The 21800-nt window shown below is 51.6% G+C and overlaps 1 protein-coding gene across 3 annotated transcripts in view; it reads right to left on the minus strand.

Annotated features, from left to right (window-relative positions):
- Sez6 (seizure related 6 homolog) overlaps positions 1–21800 on the minus strand; it is a 47329-nt gene that overhangs the window by 11500 nt on the left and 14029 nt on the right. For all 3 annotated transcript variants that reach the window (XM_052755856.1, XM_052755855.1, XM_052755854.1), the window contains exons 2-4: positions 12798–13466; positions 11890–12023; positions 3482–3677 (exon numbers count right to left, since the gene is read on the minus strand). In XM_052755856.1, coding sequence (XP_052611816.1) covers positions 3482–3677; positions 11890–12023; positions 12798–13466 — 999 coding nt within the window. The remainder of the gene's footprint in view (positions 1–3481; positions 3678–11889; positions 12024–12797; positions 13467–21800) is intronic.

The following is a 21800-nucleotide window of genomic DNA, read 5'->3' on the forward strand; positions in this document are numbered from 1 at the left end:
CCGAGGGGTCAGAGAAACCTGGGAGTAACAGACAAGGCTGGCCTTGGAGGTTGTTCAGTGGGTCATTTACCGCCCCGCCCCAGGCTAGGATAGGGAGGACTATAGGAGAGTGAGGGGGGTGAGCGGCTGACACCCTGGGAGCCATGGCCAGGTGTCAGGCTCAGCACCTGTACTTTCTTCTTCCCTGTGAGTCCCAGCACAACCAGGGAAGGGAGTGGGCTGGGATGATGTGAAAGCAGGAGACTGGTGGCATTGAGAGGCACCCCCAGACTCCATAATGGGTAAGTGCCACTTCCCAAGATGAGCTTCCTCCTATTGCCATGACAACCAACTGTTCCCAGGGAGTCTGCACCACCACAATCTGTTGAGTTATTTTCTTGCTGGCGGCTGTTTCTGGAGCCAAGTCCAGTGCCAGGAATGCTTGGATGGAGGAGGGAGGGGCCTATCAGGCACTCTGCCTCTCCACCCGGCCTGGGACTGGGCCAGAGGAATCTGTCCTGCCACAAGGCCTGTGTGCATGCTCATAATTGTGACCTCCTTCATCAGCTTGGACAATGGCTGCATAGGCGTGGTTCTCGGCCCTCACTCACGTTCCGGCATCCTCTTTCTCCAGCCCACGACAAGTGCCTGTGAGCATACGCTCCTCCTGTTCCCATCTCTGGGATCAGGGCTAATTACAGCCTATAATTAGGGGAATTACACTCATTAAGGAAAGAGCTGATCATTGACAAAAACTGGGCAGAGGAGGGAGGGCTTCTGGGACAAAGAGCAGGAGCGGGCCAGCTCTCCAAGTCTCTCCTAGGGATCCGCTCCCTCTCGCTCGGCCTCTGGCCCCATTGCATTCCGCCACTTTTGTCTGGCCACACAAAGAGGGGACTGGAGTTTTGTGCAAAGGAATTTGCAGCAAGAGAAAAGGTTGCTGTGGCGTGAAATTATGCCTGCTGCCGAGGAGGATTGATGAGCCATTAGGGAGGATGGAGGGGCCGCCCAGTCGGTCATCCCTTCCCCGGGGCGAGGCCTTACCTCTGCTGAGTGTCTGAATAACCTCTGCCCACCACTAGGATCCCTGCGCTCACACCAGACTGCTCCCCTAGTTTGGGTGACAAAGCCTTGACAAGGTGAGTAGGCAGGGTGAGAGCATCCCTAGCGCCAGAGGACTTGCCCATCCATCAGCTCTCCCCCCCCCCCCACGGGGCTGCGGAAGTGGTCCATGCCAATGCAAGACAATGCCTTGATTGTTTCTACCGATTATTTCCCTATTAGCACTCCGGGATCAGAATTAAAGTTAACCTGTGCAAAGGATGGAACTGACTTCCAGCCCAGGGAGGGGGAGGGGCAAGAAGGATCCCTACCGGGAAGCGGCAGCTTTGCCTGGCTCCCTCATCCTGCAAACGGTACAATACTAGTTTCTTTAATGGAGGACATGCTAAGGTCTTTCTGTTTAACGTAAATCTTAATTTTGCAGTATAGATGGTTTAGCCTTATTTTACAGCAGGAAAGGGAGGGTCAGTTAGTTAGTGATGGCCTGTGAAGAGCAGAGAGAAGGGAAAAGAATTGAGGGTGGATGGGGAAGTGGGAAAGCATTTTGTATAAACATTCTTTTCCAGCCAGCACGATAGATAGCTCAGGCCTGTAAACAGTATAGTAGGCCTTAGGGTTGTGTGGTGAGTTTGAGGTCAGCCTGAGGCCAGCCTGAGGCCCGAGCTACATGGCAAGACAAGGGTTGGTGAGATGGCTCATCCGGTAAAGGTGTCTACTTCAAGCTTGACAATCTGAGTTCAACCCCCTGAACCTACATGGTAAAAGAAGAAAACGACTCCTTGCAGGTCGTCTTCCGACTGTCGTGTGTGGTGTGTGTGTGTGTGTGTGTGTGTGTGTGTGTGTGTGTGTGTGCGCTCACGCGTGGTATGTCTGTGGTGTGTGTGTGTGTGTGGTGTGTGTGTGTGTGGTGTGTGTGTGTGTGTGGTGTGTGTGTGTGCACGCGCACGTGGTATGTGTGTGGTGTGTGTGTGTGTGGTGTGTGTGTGTGCACGCGCGCATGGTATGTGTGGTGTGTGTGTGTGTGTGTGTTTGTGGTGTGTGGTGTGGTGTGTGTGTTGTGTGTGTGTGGTATGTGTGTGTGGTGTGTGTGTATGTGTGTGTGGTGTGTGTGGTGTGTGTGTGTGTGTGTGTGTGTGTGTGTGTGTTCTGGTACTCCTTTGAGGCATGTGCTAATAAAGACTGTAAATAAATGTGTGAAGATGCTGGCTAATTCTGAATTGTGGTGTGTAGATAATATCTTTTTTTTTGTACTTTTCCATAGTTTTAAATGTTTTCAAAATGAATAAGAATTGTGGTCAAGGTGGGCACTTGACTCTAGAAATACTACAATAGGTCAGGTGGTGGTGGTGCACGACTTTAATCCCAGCACTCAGGAGGCAGAGGCAGGTGGATCTCTGTGAGTTTGAGGCCAGCCTGGTCTACAGAGCGAGATCCAGGACAGCCAGGGCTACACAGAGAAACCCTGTCTTGAAAAACAAAAACAAACAAACAAAAAAGCAACAACAACAAAAATTATAGAGTTAAAAAAAATAGAGTAATTCCCAATCAACTACTTTTAGTTACTATTTTCATTTGTCCTGGAACTCTCCCTGTAGACCAGGCTGACCTTGAACTTACAGAAATCCTCTACCACCTGAGTGCTGGGATTAAAGGTGTGCCACCCCATGCCCAGCTATTTTTTTTTTTTAAATTTTTGAGAAAGAGTCTCACTGTGTAGACCTGGCTAGCCTGGAACTTGCTATCTGTTGACTAGGCTGGCCTCCAAGACACGGAGATCCACCTCCCTCAGCCTCTCTAACGCTGGGGTTAAAGGTGTACACAACCATGCCCAGTGCAAACACTTTACAGAAAATACTTCTAAAGTTTTATCAGTGATGAATGGCCAGTCCTGATTCTCTATGTAATATGAAATTATCTTGTTTATTAAAATTACAAAAAGAGGACATAGAGATGGCCAGACGCAAAGGCACCTGCTCCCGAGCCTGATGACCTGAGTTTGGTCCCTGGGACCCACATGGTAGGAGAAGAGGAGAGCTCTGATTTCCACAAACTGCCCTCACATTAAATAATAAATAAATAAATAAAGTTTTAAAGATTAAAAACGACAGCTGGTGTACTAAAAAGGAATAGAAGGAATAGAAGTCAGAGAAATCAAACAACCAGCTCAAAGTCGGCAGCTAGCAAGAAGCCCATCCCCTCACTCAGAGCGTGGCCCATTTCCTCAAGTCCCACTCCTTTCCTGAGGCGTTCTCAGTCACCACATGGGGCCTAGACTGGATCCCAGGTGGGTGAGGAAACCCAGGCTGGTTAGCTAAAGACCTCCAGATGGTCATTGTCAAGTCCCTTCAGCTCCTGCCTGACCAAGACTGTAAGAACACCAAAGCCACCCCGGAGAGCAGCCAGTCCTGGCTGGTTCCCCTCTCTCTTCCTCAGGTCTTACCTTGGTAGTGGAAATGGAAGGTGCCAGGCCCAGCCGGTAGTGGAAGGCTTTGGAACCTCAGGGCTGCTTGGTGGGTGGGGCTGCGGATGACTTGGCCCCTCAGCAGGAAAGACTGGTTAGCCAGGGGCACTGGGTCAGGCCCCCCCAGGCCCTCCACCGTTATGGTCTCCCCTTCCTGAAGGCTGATGTTCTCCACCTGCAGGTGGATGGGAGAGAAGGAAACAGTGCTCTCAGGACTTCTTGTACCTGAGCCCTGCTGACCTGTGACTCGGTCAGTGTCACACGTGAGCCTCTTGTACACTGGAGCCCCGAGGCCCCATACTAGGCGCTTCACCCAGAAAGAGCCCACCCTGCTTCCTCATTAGTATGCAGCGGGGCCCAAGGTTCAGAGATATTCAAGCATGTTACCCAAGTTTACACAGAGGTTATGGGCTGAATTACCGACCTGCTTTCTATTGCTGCCTCCTCTGGGCTGTATTTTCTATTTGTAAGTTTGATGGTACTTGAGGGTCTGACCAGGAGTGTGAGGCCCTAAATCCAGGCCCATGTGCCCAGCTTCCCCTGGTCATTCCTGTTGTATGCTGCACATACTTCTCATGCCCAGCCTGCCTTGTGGTGATCCACCTCTTCCCCCAACAGCAGCTCCCCAGGCTGCTGACAGTAATCTTGCTCACTACCTGGGCACCCAAAGCCTTGCTTCCTCCCTCATACCCCACATCCAATCAGTCATTTAGTCTGGCAGATGGACTGCAGATCTGCAAACTGGTCTCTGTTGCCCATTCTCTAGCTCATCACTATTATTACCTAGATCACCGAAGCGGCCTCCTGGCCAGCCTCCCTGTCTGGAGGGCTTAGCCCACTCTGCCCTGCACATCAATATTTTCTGAACTGAAGCCATTAATAGTTTTAGTCCCTGCTGCTGATCACAGGGCTTTCTTGTTTAAATCACCCAGTGTTTCTCCATCGAGTCTAGGAAGCCTGTGGTATTAGTCCAGACTCTCTGGCTGGCCCTCAGCTTGGCCTTCTTTCATGCCATGATACCTGCTCTGATTACTTCGTTTGGTTGGCAGAGGCCCCTTTGAACCATCCCGTTCTTCAGACCCTTATCCCTGAGCATGCTTCTGGGTGCCATGCTTCCGTTCAAGGACCAGACAACAACAGACTCGGACCAGAGAGGAAAGATGCCGTGGGTTGGTAGAAGGAGCCTAGAAATAGAGGGACTCATCTTCACCTTGTGTTCCTGGACAAGTACACTATTTGGGCTTCATTTTATTTTTTATTATTTTTAGTAGAGTCTCATTATGCGGCCCAGGTTAGCCTCAAATTTGTGATCCTCCTGCCTCAGCCTCTTGAGTGCTGGGATTACAAGTGTGCATCACCATGCCTGGCTGAGCTTTGTTACTCAAAATATGGCCCCTAGATCAGCAGCGTCCACATCACATGGGGGCTTCTAAGGAAAAGAGAATCAGGGTTGGGAACACAGCTCAGCTGATAGGGTGCTTGCTTAGCATACAAACAGCCCTGGTACTGAGTACTACATACACTGTGTGATGTATGCCTGTAATCCCAGCACACAGGAGGTGGACACAGGTGATTCAGAAGTTCAAGGTCATCCTTGGTTACATAGCAAGTTTGACACACACACACACACCCCCCCCCCACGGAGCGGGGGATGTAAAGAAAAGAATTGGGACAGCCCTTAGACCTCACTTCAGATCCACGAACTCATCATACCCTGGATTGGAATGAGGTACTTGAACAATGGAAACGGATCTCTAAGCTCTAAACTCTATAGCTTGTTGCTCTGATTGAATGATTTAAATGTTGGGCCTTCAAGAGTTAGCCACCTGCTCTGGTTAAGTGGCACCTAGTGAATCACCAAACTCTTCCCGATCTTGTCTTCAAGCATCTCAGCTGGTTCCTCCTCCTCCTCCTCTTGCCCACTGGTTCTGAGAATGGCCTCTGACCAAATCCCGCCCCTCCTACCCCCCACTCACTCTGCCCCGGGTCAGACCTCTCCTCTCTCTTGTTCCAGCTCCACGGGTGGCTTCAGGTTGCTCCGAGGACAAGGTTCAAACTCCCCACTCCCAATCAGCTCCAGAGGCTTTTCCAGTCTCAGTTCCCTGTTGCTCAGCCACAAAAGTCCCCCTGGTTCCTGCCCCTCTGGATATGAGCACAGGAATTACTGCCTCCCCTTTCCTACCTCGAGAGGCAGCCAGGCCTTCCTCTGTTTCCCACACCAAACCATCAATCCCTCTTCACCAGGCTTTCCATCAGACCACACTCTCCTCATCAACATACTTAAGTCTTGAATTCAGGCTCTTCATAGGCCAGTCTTTTTTTTTTTTTTTTTTTTTTTTTTGGTTTTTCGAGACAGGGTTTCTCTGTGTAGCTTTGCGCCTTTCCTGGATCTCGCGCTGTAGACCAGGCTGGCCTCGAACTCACAGAGATCCGCCTGGCTCTGCCTCCCGAGTGCTGGGATTAAAGGCGTGCGCCACCACCGCCCGGCCATAGGCCAGTCTTAGCACAGAGGGGTGGAATGAAGGTAAGCAGGCCTCTGGAGACCTCTGCTGTGTCCTTAGGAGCTGACAAGCATGACATGCTAAGCCCAGTCAGGTCCAAGGAGACAGGTGCTACCAGGCTCAGAGGGATTCCTCTGATGGTGGCTGAGAATAGGTGTTCTGGGGACCGCTGGGGAGGGGAGCAGCTGCGAGGAGAGGAGAAGCTTCCATCCCCGGCCGGGAGGAAATACCAGGTGGGGGTGGGGGTGTTGAAGAGAAGGTTCAAGTCAGGACGCTAGGGGCAAAAACACCTCCTGTATGCCAGGAGCTCCCCGCCCAGGCACATTTGGGTGGCGGCGGCCTGACCATCTGCTGGGGACATCCCTCAGGGAATCCCTAGCAGGCGGAGGCTGGATGAGGTCCCTTCAAACTTGGAGATTGTGTGATGCTGGAGTTGGGAAAACAAGCCTCACACACGTGGAATCTGTAATTATCGAGAGATGCCAGGCAGCATACAATTCCGCCTTAAGCGGCACCGAATGCAGGCAACAGGAATCCTCAAGGGGAGAGCGGAGGGCTTGGCAGTTCCCAGATCCGCATGGTGCAGGTGGGTCTCAGAGCACCTTTAAGAGCAGAGAGCTGGGTGTGGGAGGAGGCAGAGGTGTTGAAATCAAGGAGGCCTTTTCTTCCTAGTTTCTCATAGATTAATACCTCCAGCTTGACTTCTAACTTCCTGTATCTTGTCCTGCTGGGACCAGAGAGTGGGTGCAGCAGCAGATGCCTCAACAGTGACCATTCATAGAGCATCTACAGTGTGTCGAGGGGGTAAAAGAGGCTCAGAGAGGCTAAGGAACTTTGAAAAGGGCACGCAGCTATTAAGAAACAGAGTCTTGCCTTGCTGGAGGCACAAGGCAGCTTCTTTCCCCTCCCAGTCTCCTGGGGCTATCACCTGCAGAAATAGACTACTAGACATCTTTATTCCCAGGCTCCAGGGCCCCAGGTTTAGCAGGGAGGTGGATTTTGGCTTGGCCTGCCCTGGCCTTTTCAAGATGTTGGGATTTGAGTTCCCATGAGCCATCCTTTCTCTGGCAATCTGTACAGCTTGGGAAATTGAGAGCTGAGACCTCTGCACCCCCCTCTTTGGAGCCAGGAAAGGGGTCTGGCTGCCAGCTCAGCCTGGGGGTGAGGGCTGGGATGGGGCTCCCCATCAGTCAGCAGCCAAGGGCTAGCTTGTGCTGTGCGGCTGCCGCCTGGGTGAGCCTCTGGGTTCTGAGGACCGGCTTGCAGGCCTGCGGCAGAAGCTGGAATGTAATTCGTCACTTGTTGGAGGACCAGGCTGACAGGGGCCAGACAGGGCTGGGTGTTGGACAAGGGGGGAGATGAAGTCTTGATGTAATTTGCAGGCATCTGAGGAGTCGGGGAGGCAGATTGAAATGTCAGCTCTGCTCATGAGGGCTGTCTTCCCACACCCCATCCAGGGACAGGAGGGGCTCTGGGAGCCAGGCAGTGGGAGCCAGAAGCAGAGAGAGCTCGGAGGACAATTCCCATAGGACCCTGGCCTTTCCAGCAGCACTATCCTGCCTCCGGAAGACCAGGGAGACGTCCAAGGAGAAAACATAGTCATGTTGAGGGGGGACTGGTTCCTCCTGGGTGAAAGGGAGGGAGGGCTCAGGTTGCCCTTCGGCAGCCCCAAGGTCATGGGTCTAGTCAGTAGTGTCCGATTGACATAGGCAGATTGCAGTGCTGTGACCCTCCTAGGCAAGTAAGATGACGCTACCATTTTTTTTAGTGGACACCAGGGTGAGCCTGTGTGTCATCCCCCAGATTCTGGCCACTCCCACACCTAACAGAGGCCCCAGCTTGTAGCTACCAGGAAGCAAGGCCAAAGCCTGACGGCCCACCTGTGCAGCTGAGCTTAGGGACGAGTGTCCTGAATCAGAGGGACTCAGTGGTAGGGACTGATCTAACTTAACCTTTTATGGAGGGAGAAATGGAGGCCCAGAGAAGGTCAGGGGCTTAACCAGTCACTAAGAGCTGGGCTACAGAAGGCAGAACCAGACTCCAATCCCTTGAGATCTGGTACTTCTATAATACCTTTTATGTGTGTGTCGGGAGGTGGGGTAGGGTCTGCTTTAGGGATGGGATGAAGGACCTAAATCCATGGAGCCAGACTTTCCAGGTACTCTCACTGCCCTCAGATGGGCCTTCCCAGAGTCAGGAAATAAGAAATTGCCCAGAACCGCCACCCCAACCCATCACACATTACTGATGCTCTCATCAGAGCCGGTCCTGACCTAGCTCAGCAGGGTAGGGTGTTCTGCCCATCAAACTGACAGCTGGCCTGAGGAAGCTGTGTGCCAATGGGGCCGTCTGGGCATGAGGGCAGGGACGGTGGGCAGCTGTGCCTGGGCTCCAGATGGCACAGAGAGCAGCCAAGCCAAGATGGAGGCTGGCAGCGGGAAGGCTCTTAGAATGCCAAATACAGTGAGAGGCAGGCACCAAGTCTAGAATGGCCTATATACTCATGGGAGACTGGTTACCCAGGGAGAGCACAGGACCCATGTGGGTTGTAGGGTCCATGTCCTCTGACCTGAGGGATTTCTTTGGATCTTTCAGGAAAGAGCCCAGCCCAGTGCCCAATGCTCAGCTGCAACAAGTCAGACTCCTTGGACTATGGAGGATCTGACCTCGCCTCCTCCTGACTCAGACCCTCAGAGGACGTGGAGAGGTACAGCATCATGGAGAAAGGGCAGGCATGGAGTGGAACAGATTATGGAGGCTTGTGGTGGCCCAAATGGGAGAACTCGGCTTTCAGAGAGCCTGGTATTCCCAGGCTGCACCTTAAACAAACAACAAAAGGCAGACCAGAGTTGGGTTAAGTGCTGCCTCAGCCTGGAACCTGGCTAACCTGCCCAGGAGTGTGATTTGTGGGCACTTAGTGCAATCCTTTCCCTGGCTTCTCACATCTTCCTTGCCCATCTCCAACTCCCACATGCCCTGGTGATCCTGGTGAACTAGAGGTCCACACTGGGGTTCCCCATCCCTGGCCCTCATCTGCTACCTACACAATGACACTGCTTTCTCAAAACAACCTGGAAAGCCTCCAGGGGCCAAGCCTGGCACATCTGCTTCTTCCCAGCCCAGGCAGTGGCTGCTGCCTGTCACCCTACAGGCTTCCAAATGGGTGTGTTTACCTCTAGAAAGCCCTTCCAGGTTGAGGGAGGAACCCAGACCCTGGAGTTCCGAAGCTCTTTTGTGTCCCAGTCCCACCTGCACTGAACATCCTATAGTGACCCTCCTTGAACGGGGACATCTGTGCCCTCAATGCCCAGCACAGAGACCAGGAATATGGTGCTCAAATTCTGATTGTGAAACAAACCTGTTAACCAAAGGCCATTAGTTAATCATTAACTGAATGATCTCGAGCAAATCCCTTTCCTTGCCTAGGCCTCAGTTTCCCCAGCTATGTAGTGGGTATATTGGTCTATAGTATCAGTAACTCTACAGGTCTCAAGTGGCCTGTGTGGTGTGGCCAAGAGGACTAGGTCTGGGGGAGGCAGCCAGGAATAGTTCCGATCCTACATCCTGCTATTCCATCTTTTTCTCTTTCCCTAAAGTAGGTGGTGACCTGGCTGTGGTCATGCTGGGCCCCCGCCCCTGCCCCCCCCCACCCCCCACCCCAACCTCGGATTCTGTCTCAGGCCACAGAGTCCTCAAGGACTCTGCTTCTATGGGGATGAGATGGAGGGTGAGCCAGCACATGCCATGTTTCCTGATGACTGTCCAGGGCTGTGGCTTTCGGCTCAAGGTTGCCTGGTAACCACTTTTGCATTCTGATGAAAAAGTGTGGCAGTGCCAGACCCAGGGCTGCCTGAGGGGTGGGCATCCAGGGTGGGGCTTGGGCTTGGACTAGGGCCAGATTAAAGGCTGGCAGAGCCATCAGTACATCTTGCCCCATTATCTCCCCCCCCAGGTGGGGGGGTCAAGAGCTGAACCCAGCCTGGCCTGAGATTTCAGGTGGGTATCAGAGTTGAGGGACAAGTAGGGCCAGCCCAGGTTTGCAGTGGGGTATCCAGTCTGGTATTTGCCCCCTCCCATCTCCTTCCTCACACCTGCAGCTGGCACCTTCCACCCTGTGAGCCACAGCCGGTGCCACCTCTCATTTGGTGATGATTTTACATTAATTACCTTAATTAAGCGGTGCTGAGTGCTAATGGCTTGAGAGGGGGGTGGCTGTTTCTAATTGCCCTTCCAGTCAGCCCACAATGAGGGGCCTGGAGCTCGCTAGAACAGGAATAAACAGCTGAAGGAAGAAGAGGGGAGGCCAGTGCAGGTAGGAGAGCCCCTGCCTCCCCTTCCTGCCTGGGAGACCCGAACTTGACTGCCCCAGAGAGGAGAGCTGGAGGTGCTGCCTGGAGACGTGTGCCCTTTGGCTGCCTGCCCAGATCCAGGGCCCCCACGAGCTGGGACAGGTGGGAAGCAGGCCCAGAGTTGGTGAGTAGGGAGCACGGTGGTGCAATCCAGACTTCTGAGCTCCCTTCCTGTGGCTTCCTGGCTCCCTGCCTGCTTCCCTTAGATAGGTGAAATGCTTTCCTTCCCACTTTCCACAGTCTTTAAGACGCCATCAAATGTCCATGTTTTTTCCTCTACACCATGTTGATCCCTTGTACTACAAAGTGGCCCTCTAGCGTCTTACAGTCTAGCCAGGGAGGTGGACCGCTACACCCAGAGCCACAGAGGAGAACGGCAAGGGCTAAGATGACAGCCCCAGACTCTGGGGATAACGTAAGAAGGCCCAGAGAACCTGATACCAGTGCTGGGTCCTGAATTTATCCAGGCAAAGGGACTGGCATGTGTAAATTGGGGCTTGTGGGAGAAGACGCGGTAGTCCGGTCAATCAGTTGCAAGCTGTTCAAAACAAAGAAGGAGCTGGCTGTGAGGTAAGAAGTAGCAGAAGTGGGCCCAGGGCTGCCCAGATTCAAGGCCCTCGGGGGCAGGGTGGGAGAGAAAAGTGCTAGACTCTCACCTGAGAAAAGTGACTGCTGTGTGGGTAAGGGAGGCTGACAGGGAACATGTGAGGTGGCCACCAAATCACCAGGAAGGATGACTGGGGGGCCATACAGTGTCTGGGGTGATGGGGGAAGAGAAGCAGGGGAGGATGAGAGTTTTTCAAGGCAGTTGTGGTGACAGAATATGGGGGTGAGTTTGGTTAGACTAAGAGAAAAAGACCAGGGGGACCCCATGTTGCTCACGAGACAAAATCCACATTGTACCATGGTGGCCCTATTCCAGGTATCTGGCCTGGATATAATGGGATAAAAAGCAGGTTTGGGGAAACAAAAGGAATATCTAGCTTTGTGGAGGCCAAAAAGTCTCTAGAACATCGGTGAGGATGTTCAGGCTCAGGTCTGGGGCTTCAAGGACCTTCTGAATCCAAAGGAAAGGATGAGCTGCTCAGGAGACTAGGGACAGACTTGACCATGGTGCAACCATGGCAGTCTTCCCACATCTGCATCCCAGGACACATTCGTGGAAGGGATGAAGAGAGAAACAGGTGCATGGATGAGGCGCCACAGCTTCTTCACAGGTGGTCCTGTGCTGTCTCCATTCCCGTGTGGTTTCAGATGCAGAACTCACATTCACCCGGTCCCCTGTCCACCCAAGGCTGGGCTCCTCTTCAGGCTCTGCTAAGGCATTCTTTGAGCCCGAAGAAGAGGCTAAGCACACTTGCTTGGAGCCCTTCCAGGCATGGCGACTGGCGCACAAGACAGAATCCAGCCACGTCTGTTCCTCAAGCCCTAGGCATCCCCCACTCAACTGGTACCCCGAAGCATTTCTACCGCTCCCCTTAGAAGGCCCCTTTCTGGGGGAGGGTGGCTTTGCTCTTGATGGATCCAGATCACTCACCTTGATCTCTACTCCATAGCCAGGATAGACAGAGATGTAGTAGAAACAGTCCAGGCCAACGTCAGAGGGTGAGCTGGGGGCTGTGGGGGAGTCCAGAGAGCCCTCTGGGCCTGAGAAATTCCAGCTACAAGGGCCTGGGAAACAGGAGGAAACAGGAGGCTAAGACCAGCTCAGGTGGGATAGATTCAGCTATAGCTGAAGTGTGTGTGTGTGTGTGTGTGTGTGTGTGTGTGTGTGTGTGTGTGTGTGTGTGTGTGTTGAAGCCCACTTCTAGGAATGTCTATTCCCTTGTTGAAAGAATGAAAGGAACCACCTTACACTGAGTGACTGCTACGCAGCAGCCCTGTTCATTTCTCACAATGGTCCCGTGAGGTAGGCTTTCACTTACTTATTACTATTATTATTTGTGTGTGTGTGAGTGAGAGAGAGAGAGAGAGAGAAAGAGAGAGAGAGAGAGAGTGCATGAGTGTTTCTCCTGCATGGATGGATGTGTGTGTACCACATGTGTGCCTGGTGCCCACTGAGGCCTGAAGAGGCCATCAGATTCCCTGGAACTAGACTTACAGATGGTTGTTAGTGTCCATGTTGGTGCTAGGAATCCAGGTTCTCTGCAAGAACAGCAAGTGCTCTTAACTGCTAAGCCATCTTTCCAACCCCAGGCTTTCTAACCATCACTTTACATATGAGACTCAGAGAGGCTGAGTAAAACCTCTAGGGCCATGTTAGATTTGGAGAATCAGAACTTGAACCTGGGATTATATGATTCCAATCCACAGGCTTTATATAAGATGACCTTTGGTGCAAAGGGTAGGGTAGGTTGGTGCAGTGTCAGAAACAAAGGCATTTAGGGATCATGGTATGCCCCCCCACCCTCACTTTTAGCTCTGCCAGCCAGCAGGTAAGCTGACCTGGTGGCTGGACTGTGGTGATGGTAGTAGTAATGATGGTGGTGGTGGTGGTGGTCTCTTCGTCATCCCCGGAAGCTGGGGAGGTGGCAACGGTCCCCTCGATACCAAGCCCTGCGGTCTGAGACATGACCTCTGGAACCCAAGGTCTGCCCATGTCTCCAGGACCCTCCTGGGTTGGAGTCCATGTTCGGCTGGTGGGTGTCGTACTGGGTCTGTCCTCTGAGTGCAAAGTGGGCACTGCCATACTAGGCCCTGGAGGTAGAGGAGATGTGATATGAAGCTCAGGGGGCTCTGACTCTAGGTTCCAAGGCTTCTCCCTGGAGTGGGGCTGGGTGGGTGCTGCAGCCACAGCTGGAGTCGGACTGGTAAAAACCGGGCGGCTGTCCTGGTTGGCCAGGCGGGGAAGGGGGCTTGGAGTGAAGGGTGTAGGTGAATCAGGCTGGAAGGGCAGTGCCGGCCTCAGGGCGTCCTCACTCCTTTCTAGCCCCTCTTGAAGGAATTCCTCCAGAAGTGGATGGTGGTTGAGCAGCTTGAGGGTGGGAGCCGTGGTGACAAAGTGGACGCCTCGGTCTGGCTGCTCAGGTGTTGGGGCTGCGGTCAGCTCCCCATCCATCTCCTTGATGCCTGTGGCTTGACCTTCCCCTGTGATTGGAGTCTCTGAGGAGAGTCCTGAAATAATAATAATGAACGATCAGAGGTTCTCCTGCTACGCCACAGTGAACAGCATCCCACCCAGCACAGGCAGGAGGAGATCCATCTTGCTTTTGACAGAGAGCCTTGGAGAGTGTGCTCATTGTTGAGAATCATGGAGCTATAAAATTTTAGAGCTGGAAGCGAGGTGATATCACATACTTCAAAGATGGCACATGAGCTATCCTTTCTCCTCCAGCAACCAAGACAGACATTACAAATCGATCATTGCACTATTTCCTGCTGTTTCCAGACTCAGCTTCAGGATCCTTTTCAACACAGAATGCTAAGAAGCCATGACATGCCAAATATATATTTGCCATTCCTAATGTACCTCAAAGGCCTTATTTTACTAATGAGGAGATGGGTCATGAAAAGCAAGCACTAGGGCTGGGGCTGTAGCTCAGCTGGAAGGATGCTTGCCTAACAAGCATAAAGTGCTGGGTTCGATCCCAGCGCTGTATAAACCAAGTGTGACAGCTCACACCTGCAATCCCAGCAGGACAATCAGAAATTCAAGGTCAGCTTCAAATTACATAATGAGTTTGAGGCCAGCCTGGGATACAGGAGACTGTCTTTTTGGTTTGGTTTGTTTGGTAAAGGACAGAGTTTCTCTGTGTAGCCCTGGCTGTCCTAGAACTTTGTAGACCAGGCTGGCCTTGAACTCACAGAGATACACCTGCCTCGGCCTCTTGAGTGCTAGGGTTAAAGAACTGGCTCAGAGATGGGCAGTGGTGGCCCATACCTTTGATCCTAGCACTCAGGAGGCAGAGACAGGAGGATCTCTGTGGGTTCGAGGCCAGTTTGAGGTCAGCCTAGTCTACAGAGCAAGCTCTGGACAGCCAGGGTGGTTACTCAGAAAAGCCCTATCTTAGGGCAAAAAAAAAAAAAAAAAAAAAAGTAAGAAATAAAGAAAAGCGGATGTAGTGGCACCTTGGGTTTGAGCATGCAGGGGACAAAGGGTTCTAGGAAAGCCTGGTCTATATAATGAGTAGGATAGCCAGGGCTACATAGAGAGACTCTTTCTCAAGAGAAAAAGAGAAAAAGAAAGAAAGAAAATAAGAAGGAAATGCCTCTCTCAGAGTCATATAACCTGCAGTGGGAAAGACAAAGATTTTAACAAGAGTGATGTCCCTCACAATAGTGACTTTTCTGGCTGAAATTACAAGACATTCAAATTCATGTCCTGTTCCCAGTGAAACTGCTGGTCATTAGTTTCAGGAAATGTATCACATATTTGGAACTTTATTTTAGATCTTCTCAGGCATGGCTTCTTTGTTTGGTCCCCATGAAATTCCAGTCCTCTAACTTCTCAGGAAATTATTTCACTCCTCCCCTTTCCTGTGATGATGATGTTATTATTAATTAGTATTATTATTAAACAGAGTTTCTCAGTGTAGCTCTGGCTGTCCTGGAACTCATTCTGTAGACCAGGCTGGCCTCTTACTCAGAGGGATCCACCTGCCTCTGCCTCCTGTGTGCTAGGATGAAAGGTGTGTGCCACCATGCCCAGCATCCTTTCCTGATTTTTATGGTCCTTCTAGAGCAGTAGTGTTGTTAGAATGGGAGACTCAAGTTCTGGAGTAGATAGGACTTCAGAGCTTAGGTCCATTTCTTTGGGGCTATGTGGTCTGAGTAAGGCACCTACATCCTTTAAACCTTGGTTTTCTTATCTGTAAAGTGGAGCTTCATTTTTAGGATTTTAGGATTGGTTGAGAAAATGCTGTTTCCCACTTGATATGAACCATTGAATTCCCCCTTTCTTTTATTTTGAGATGCAGTCTCACTCCATAGACTGGCCTGAAACTCATAATCCTCTAACAGCTGAGCGCTGGGATAACAGGCATGCACCCACGCATTATCATGCCCACTTCTTTTATCTTTCTTAGGATACTAGGCAGTATCTTAAACAGAGGTAGAATGGGATGCCACCCCTCCATTCATGGCATATGTCCCTGATCAATTTTGATAATTTCTTGCTAAGACCACGTGAGGCTTCAGACTCCTTCTCAACAGTGATCCAGGCAGTCATTAGCAACCAATCAGGCTACAGAAAATGAAACTTATTTCCTATCCCTGGTCAGTAGTATAGACTGCTCTGCTATTGATTATGTTGACTCATCACTGAAGAGATGACGCACGTTCTACTTGTGGGCCCGATGGACTCTCTAGATCCTTAACTGCCAAGAAAAGGTCAGTGGATGCTGGTTCCACATTCAGTTCATACAGAATTTTGTCAGCTCTGAGAAGTCGGGGGGAGGGGAAAGGGAGGGGGTGCGGAAGTGGTATTTCCAATGTCTACAGCTCTCAAAATGGCTGCTTGGAGGATCTGGAAAGGACGTATAATTGGGGTGAGATAGAAGAGTTTGCAAGGAGGTCGGTTCCTCTCCACGTCTGCTGGTGGGGCTGTCATTCCAAAGGCTCACACCCACCCCATGGATTGGCAGGCACGAAGAGGTGGCAGATGGGCTACATTCTGTTCAGGAGACCATTGTAGCTCTGATGTGTCAGACAAACGGGAGGAGGGAGAAAATTGGGGTGGGAAAGGCAGGTTTTAGTTTGGAGGGTTCTCCATTCTTCTGGGTCACGGGGCCCAGGCTGTCCAAAGCTTTGAGAAACCTGGACCAACTGCTACATCCTACAATGCCCACTAAAGTAGCCCATCTGTGCCCTGGCATTTGTGCCAAGCACCGATATCACAGTGTCCAAACTAGATACCCAGCCAGGCTCATATCCCCCAGAGCAGATGGTTCGACAGTGCTGGGTGTCTTTCATCTGAATCAGTGACGTGGAGGGGAGGGATTGAGGTAGTGTCTGTGACATGCCAGGACAAGGCTACTTTCTTTTTCCACCCCCCAGATGTCATTCTGTCTTTGCCAGGTAAGCAGTGACTATTCTTAGTGTGACACACAGGCTGGAACGCCTGGAACTCTCTATTTGTTCCAGGTCCGTTCTCCAGGGGTGCCTATCAAGAAGCATTGTCCTGTGACTCTCGGGGTGGGCACCTGTGGGCACCTTGGAAGAGCGAGAGAGCACACAGAGAGCCTCTGCCTCAGGAAGTGACCATAGCTGGCACAGCTCTCCTGCCAGCAGTCAGGTGGGTGCTGGGCAATGGAGTGGAGCTAATGGGCACCTCCCGTCACTGTCTACTGAGCTGATTGTGTTATCTAGGGGGACCGAAGCACTTGGTTAAATGAGATCGAGATAGCATATCAAACGAGCAAATTGATTCCCAAATCGGCTGCCACTTGTTCCCTGCGGGAGCCACCCACTGTCAGCGAGGGGAAGATAATCTCTGGGAGATAAGCTATTTCTGCAGGAGGTATCTCCTAGATACCCTAGTTGACTGTTGGAGGCCTGAGGGTCGGTGACATGTCCCTGGGGTCCCACGGGTTGTGGTGCGGAGGTCATGGGCTTCTCTTTGCCTGGCTGAATTCAATGTTCAGGAGCTGACTTAAGGGCAGAGTGTGATACAAGGACCAGCAGAAGCAGGTGCTAAGGGTCCAGACTGCTAAATCAGTCCCCTCCAAGACCTTGTATTATTATTTACTATTACTATTGTTATTAAATTTTGCTATATAGCCCAAGATGGCTTTAAGCTTTCAATCCTCCTGCCTTAGTCTTTCAAGGACTAGGGCTTTCGGTTTTTGTTTTTGTTGTTCTGGGTTGTTTTTTTTGTTTGTTTGTTTGTTTTTTGTTTTTTGTTTTTCAAGACAGGGTCTCATGTAGCTCAGGCTGAACTTGAACTTGCTACATAGTCAAAGGTGGCGTTTGGCTCATGGAGCCTCTTGTCTCTCTACCTGTCAAGTGCCAGGATTATAGGCAAGTGCCAGCATCCCCAGCAAGCTTGCATTACTTAATTGACACAGCCACTCGGTGACAGAGGAATCTTCCTCATGTGTCACTTAGACTTGCCCAGTGCTGGAGCTGAGTCAATCTGGGACTATCAGCTCACTATTGATTGTGTGGGCTCATTTAGCCACGTCACTGAAGAGATGACGCACGTTCTACTTGGGGCCCACTGGACTCTAGATCCTTCACTGCCAAGAAAAGGTCAGCAGATGCTGGTTCCACTTTCAGTTCATACAGAATTTTGTCAGCTCCGAGGAGGCTAGGAGAATAGTCCTAATCTCTGTTTTCAAAATGACTGTGCAAGAATCAGAAAGGGGGAGCCACAGGTATGGTCCCCAGTCATTCCAGACCGTGGTGACTTGTGGCAGGGATGAAGGAAGCTACCAGCAGTGAACACTCTAGACATCTGAAGAAGCCACAGAGCGGACAGAGAGGAAGGGATCCATCCAAGGTCTCTGCAGGTTGGAACTGACCCTGGCTCCTGGGAAGTTGTCTCGGCTGGAACCGAGAGCTCCCCTATTCCATTCCCAAAGCTCATCCGAGCCTGGAACCCAATGTGGCTTGACAGTGCTAGAATACAAGCACACAGACCTGGTTCCCAGTGTCAGCTCTGCTGCTTAGAAGTCACTTCAAAGTCATCTTGGCCTGCAGGCAGACTTTCCTGCACCTTTAAACTCAGCACTTGGGAGGCAGAGGCAAGGCAGATCTCTCGTAGTTTGAGGCCAGCCTGGTCTACATAGAAGAAGAAGAGGAGGACGAGGAGGAAAAGGAAAGAAAGAAAGAAGAGGGAAGGTTGGTTTCTTCTGGATGCTCTAGATAGCAACATCCTGGGGCTTGAGACAAGGAAGCAAGGAGGCAGTTCACTAGGATAGGAAGGGTTTAGCTGAAGGCGAGGTCTCTCTTTGGGGAACTATCACATCTGTTGGGTGACAATGTGTATGACCGTGGGGCATGCCACCCACAAAATAAGGATAGTTCGGCATTAGCCATGAAGAGGGCGGTTACCTCAAGGCCTTGCTCATCCCTGGGGACAAAGCTGGGGGCACAGCCAGATAAACTTCCATGATCCACACCTGCTCAGTTTACCTGGTACCTGGACACAGGGAAGATCCCCCACTCCCCTCAGAACTCCATGGACATGGGGCTGCCCCTCTATAATGGTCTGGGCCTGGGAAACACGCTCCTTCTGCTTGGGCAGTCCCCTACAGCAGGGCTGGAGGCCCTCTTGAGCATCCCAGCAACCCCCAGCCCTGGGCGCTGCAGCCTGGGCCCTCCCCCCACATTAGCTCTTAAGCTATGCAAATAGACATCGGAGGGAGCCCTGTTTAAAGTATTTAGACGAAATGAAAAAAGGCTTTCATCGGCACTAATGAGCCATTCAGGATGCCTCCCCAGAGGATTCTCTCCCGCTCCGCCTCCCGGCCCCTGTGCCTCCCCCCCACTGTGGTCCCTCTTAGAAATAGAAATCCCACCCCTTAGGCCTAGCCTAGTGGATCCCTGTCCTATTTTTCCCTGCAGAGCCCAAAGGGGTAGGGGTACAGATGAGGGCTGTGTGTTCCACACCTGGCAGGTCTGGATCAGGAGGGAAAACTGGAGACCTTTCTACCTTCTGCTAGGTAAGTCTTGAGGTTTATTTTACAGATGACCACAAGGCTGGTGGGCAGTAAAGTTGGAGGCCTTATACAGTGTCTCTTCCCGGAGGACTTGGGTGCAGCCTCAGGACTTGTGCCTCGTCCTATCACATCTATAGATCTTTCTGGACCACACAGCAGGAGTGGGCTCTAACTTCAAAGCTGTGTCTCACCAGCGTGTGAACTGTCTCCCCATCTGTGAAGGGAAGACCTGAGTTCTGGTAGGAGAACTCTCCTGACAGACACAGCTTCCACCCGCCAGCCCCAGCTCCAGCTTCTACAAGCCTGGGGTTGTCTATCACTTCAAAGCCCAGTGCAGGGCAGGCCCCAGCTGTGACCAGGGCTCATGTCTCAGAGACAGAAGGCCTAAGAGGCTTATATGTCCAGTGTGGAGAGAAGCCCTATGATTCTGGAATGGGTTCAGATGAATTCTCCCACCATAGGGTAGAACCAGTTCTCAGCTTAGAAGAGGAAGTATGACAACATGGGGGGCCAGGAGAGCCTGGTGGATGCAGTGGGTAGGGAGTCCACTCCTCTGAGTTCTAAAGGTTAAGCTGGCCCAGCATTGGAAGAATGAGAATTTAATGGGATCCATTTATTATCCCATAAAAATTAATGAGTTTATTCTGGAGGGTTCCTGGCCCCTTTCAAGTTTTAATAGGGGATTAGTGAGGGCCTGGCCCTGCAGACCCCTATTATCCCAGAGCCTGAGGGAGGGAAGGGGCCGTGTGTGTCAGAGTGCCAGGGTGTCCCTAGGTCTGAGTCTGATCACCACACTGACAGAGTAGTGGCTCAGCTCTGTCTCTGTACTGAGGGACCAGGTAGAAGTTGGCAGGGCCACAGGGCCCTGAAGTCCATCCAGTTCTAGAAACTTCTGATTCCATACTCATGTAACCATACTACCCCATAGTATCCAGCCTTTGAATAGGTTCAGTGCTGTGTGTCTGCTTATACTGACAGGAAAGACAATATAAGCCTCATGCTACATATGGGGAAACTGAGACCCGGAGCTGAGATGTGGGTTTCCAAGGTTATCTAAAAGCTATTCAAGAGCTAGAATGGACACACTTCCTGCTGTGGTCTAAGGCCAACAGCTGGGACTGGTAACAGCTGTCATCCCCTGCCTTCCTCAGTGCTTGCTGTATGAGGACTGTGTTCTCAGCACCCTCTACCTCCTCAGTCTAGGGAAGTTTGTGTCATTATCCCAAGAGATAGACATTCTGGGGGCCCAGAGTGGTTAAGTAATTCATTCATGATCACACAGAGACCTAGGATTAGAACCCACAGCCTAGCTCTGTTGGCTGCTCTCACTGGGCCTCCTTTCTCCCCTCATATCTGGGTGCTGTTATACTAGGGCATCTATGTGGGAATCCTGCAGCTTGTGGTGATGGGGAGGCTTGGTGGTGTCCTGGAGGGGAAGTATTTTAAGGTGAGAAGAGATTTTCGTTGTCAGAACAGGTACCTTCCACAATACCCCATTTGCTCATCCCAACCATCCTCTTGCCATGCTTTCTCTACCCCTTTGTCTCTTCACAACCTCCCCATCCTTCTGGGTCCAATCCCTGTCTCCCCTCTGGATGGCCATCCCTGCCTGACTGTCCTCTGATCTCCTGGGATACTTTGTGATGGGTCTCGATCACATGATTAGTTTGCAGTGTGGCAAGGATACGGCACCAGGCATCTCTCTTCCCACATAACTCTGCCCACAAATGTTGGTCCCTGGTGCTGGGCTTGGTGAAGGGTGGTCTCAGAGCACAGTTCCTGAGCCTGGGTCTGCTTGTCTACACAATCAAGAACCACCCTGCTCCCCAAAGCCTGGCTCTTGACCAGCATGGGTGGGCAGTGGTGGGTCCAGCAGGGAAAAGCTGGGTAGCTGTCTTTGGCAATCGGTGGGGAGTGTCCGCTAGCAGGAGCCAGCAGGTCCCCCATCCACATCTGTCTGCTTTCCCTATGACTAACTTTTCCATCACACTTTGTCACCGTCCTCTTTCCTGCTCAGCCCCTGCTGAGCCAATGAAGCCCAGACTTCAAATGTGAGCCAGGATGCCTCCTTTCAGCTAGATGCTGGGTGGAGAAGGGGCTGGTTCCCAGAACCTGAGTTCTTGTCATCTCTGTGAGCATCTCACCCGTCCTTCGTTTGCCCAGGAGGAAGCAGTACAGAAGGTCTTCCACAGCAGACCAAGGGTAGGGCCAGATTTAGTGTTGTGGCTAGGAAGGCACCTGTCCCAGCTGCTCCAAAGATGGAACCCTCCAGTATCCACCATCCCTGGTCATACCTCCAGGGACAGAGCACTCATTGCCTCCTAAGTGGCTAGGAATAGCTACCACCCCAGCATGCTTTAATATCTTTAGGTTGGAGTCTTATTGCCAGGTGGAGGGAGGAGGGGTGGAGACAGTGGCACAAACCAGGGGTCAGGCCACCTCCCCAGGCCTGGTGCTGCTGTGCAAACCACTTCCCCAATCCAAGCCTCCACACCCCATCGATAACATGGAGAAGGGTGTAGGGGTGCTGTCTGCTCTCACGTACCAGAACACCACGAACCACGAAGGGCTTAGTGTGTGGAACTATTGCACATGCCCAGTGACATCCCAAGTGTTTCACCAGAGTCGGCTCACTGAGCTTCACATAGTTCTATCAGAGAGGAACTGTCAGCCCACTGTACAGTTGATGGAACAGACCAGGGACGCACAGCTCCCAGGTTTAGAGTTTGGACATGGGTTGTCTAGCCCCCAAGCAGTACATTTTGCAATAAAAAATTTTTGCAATAATGGAGATGTTTTAAAGAGTTTTTTTAAAATAAAATTTTGTTTTTATTTTATGTGTTTTGGG

Source organism: Peromyscus californicus, unplaced genomic scaffold (assembly GCF_007827085.1).
Source record: "Peromyscus californicus insignis strain IS unplaced genomic scaffold, ASM782708v3 Scaffold_3__1_contigs__length_106647218, whole genome shotgun sequence".
NCBI classification, from domain to species: domain Eukaryota; kingdom Metazoa; phylum Chordata; class Mammalia; order Rodentia; family Cricetidae; genus Peromyscus; species Peromyscus californicus.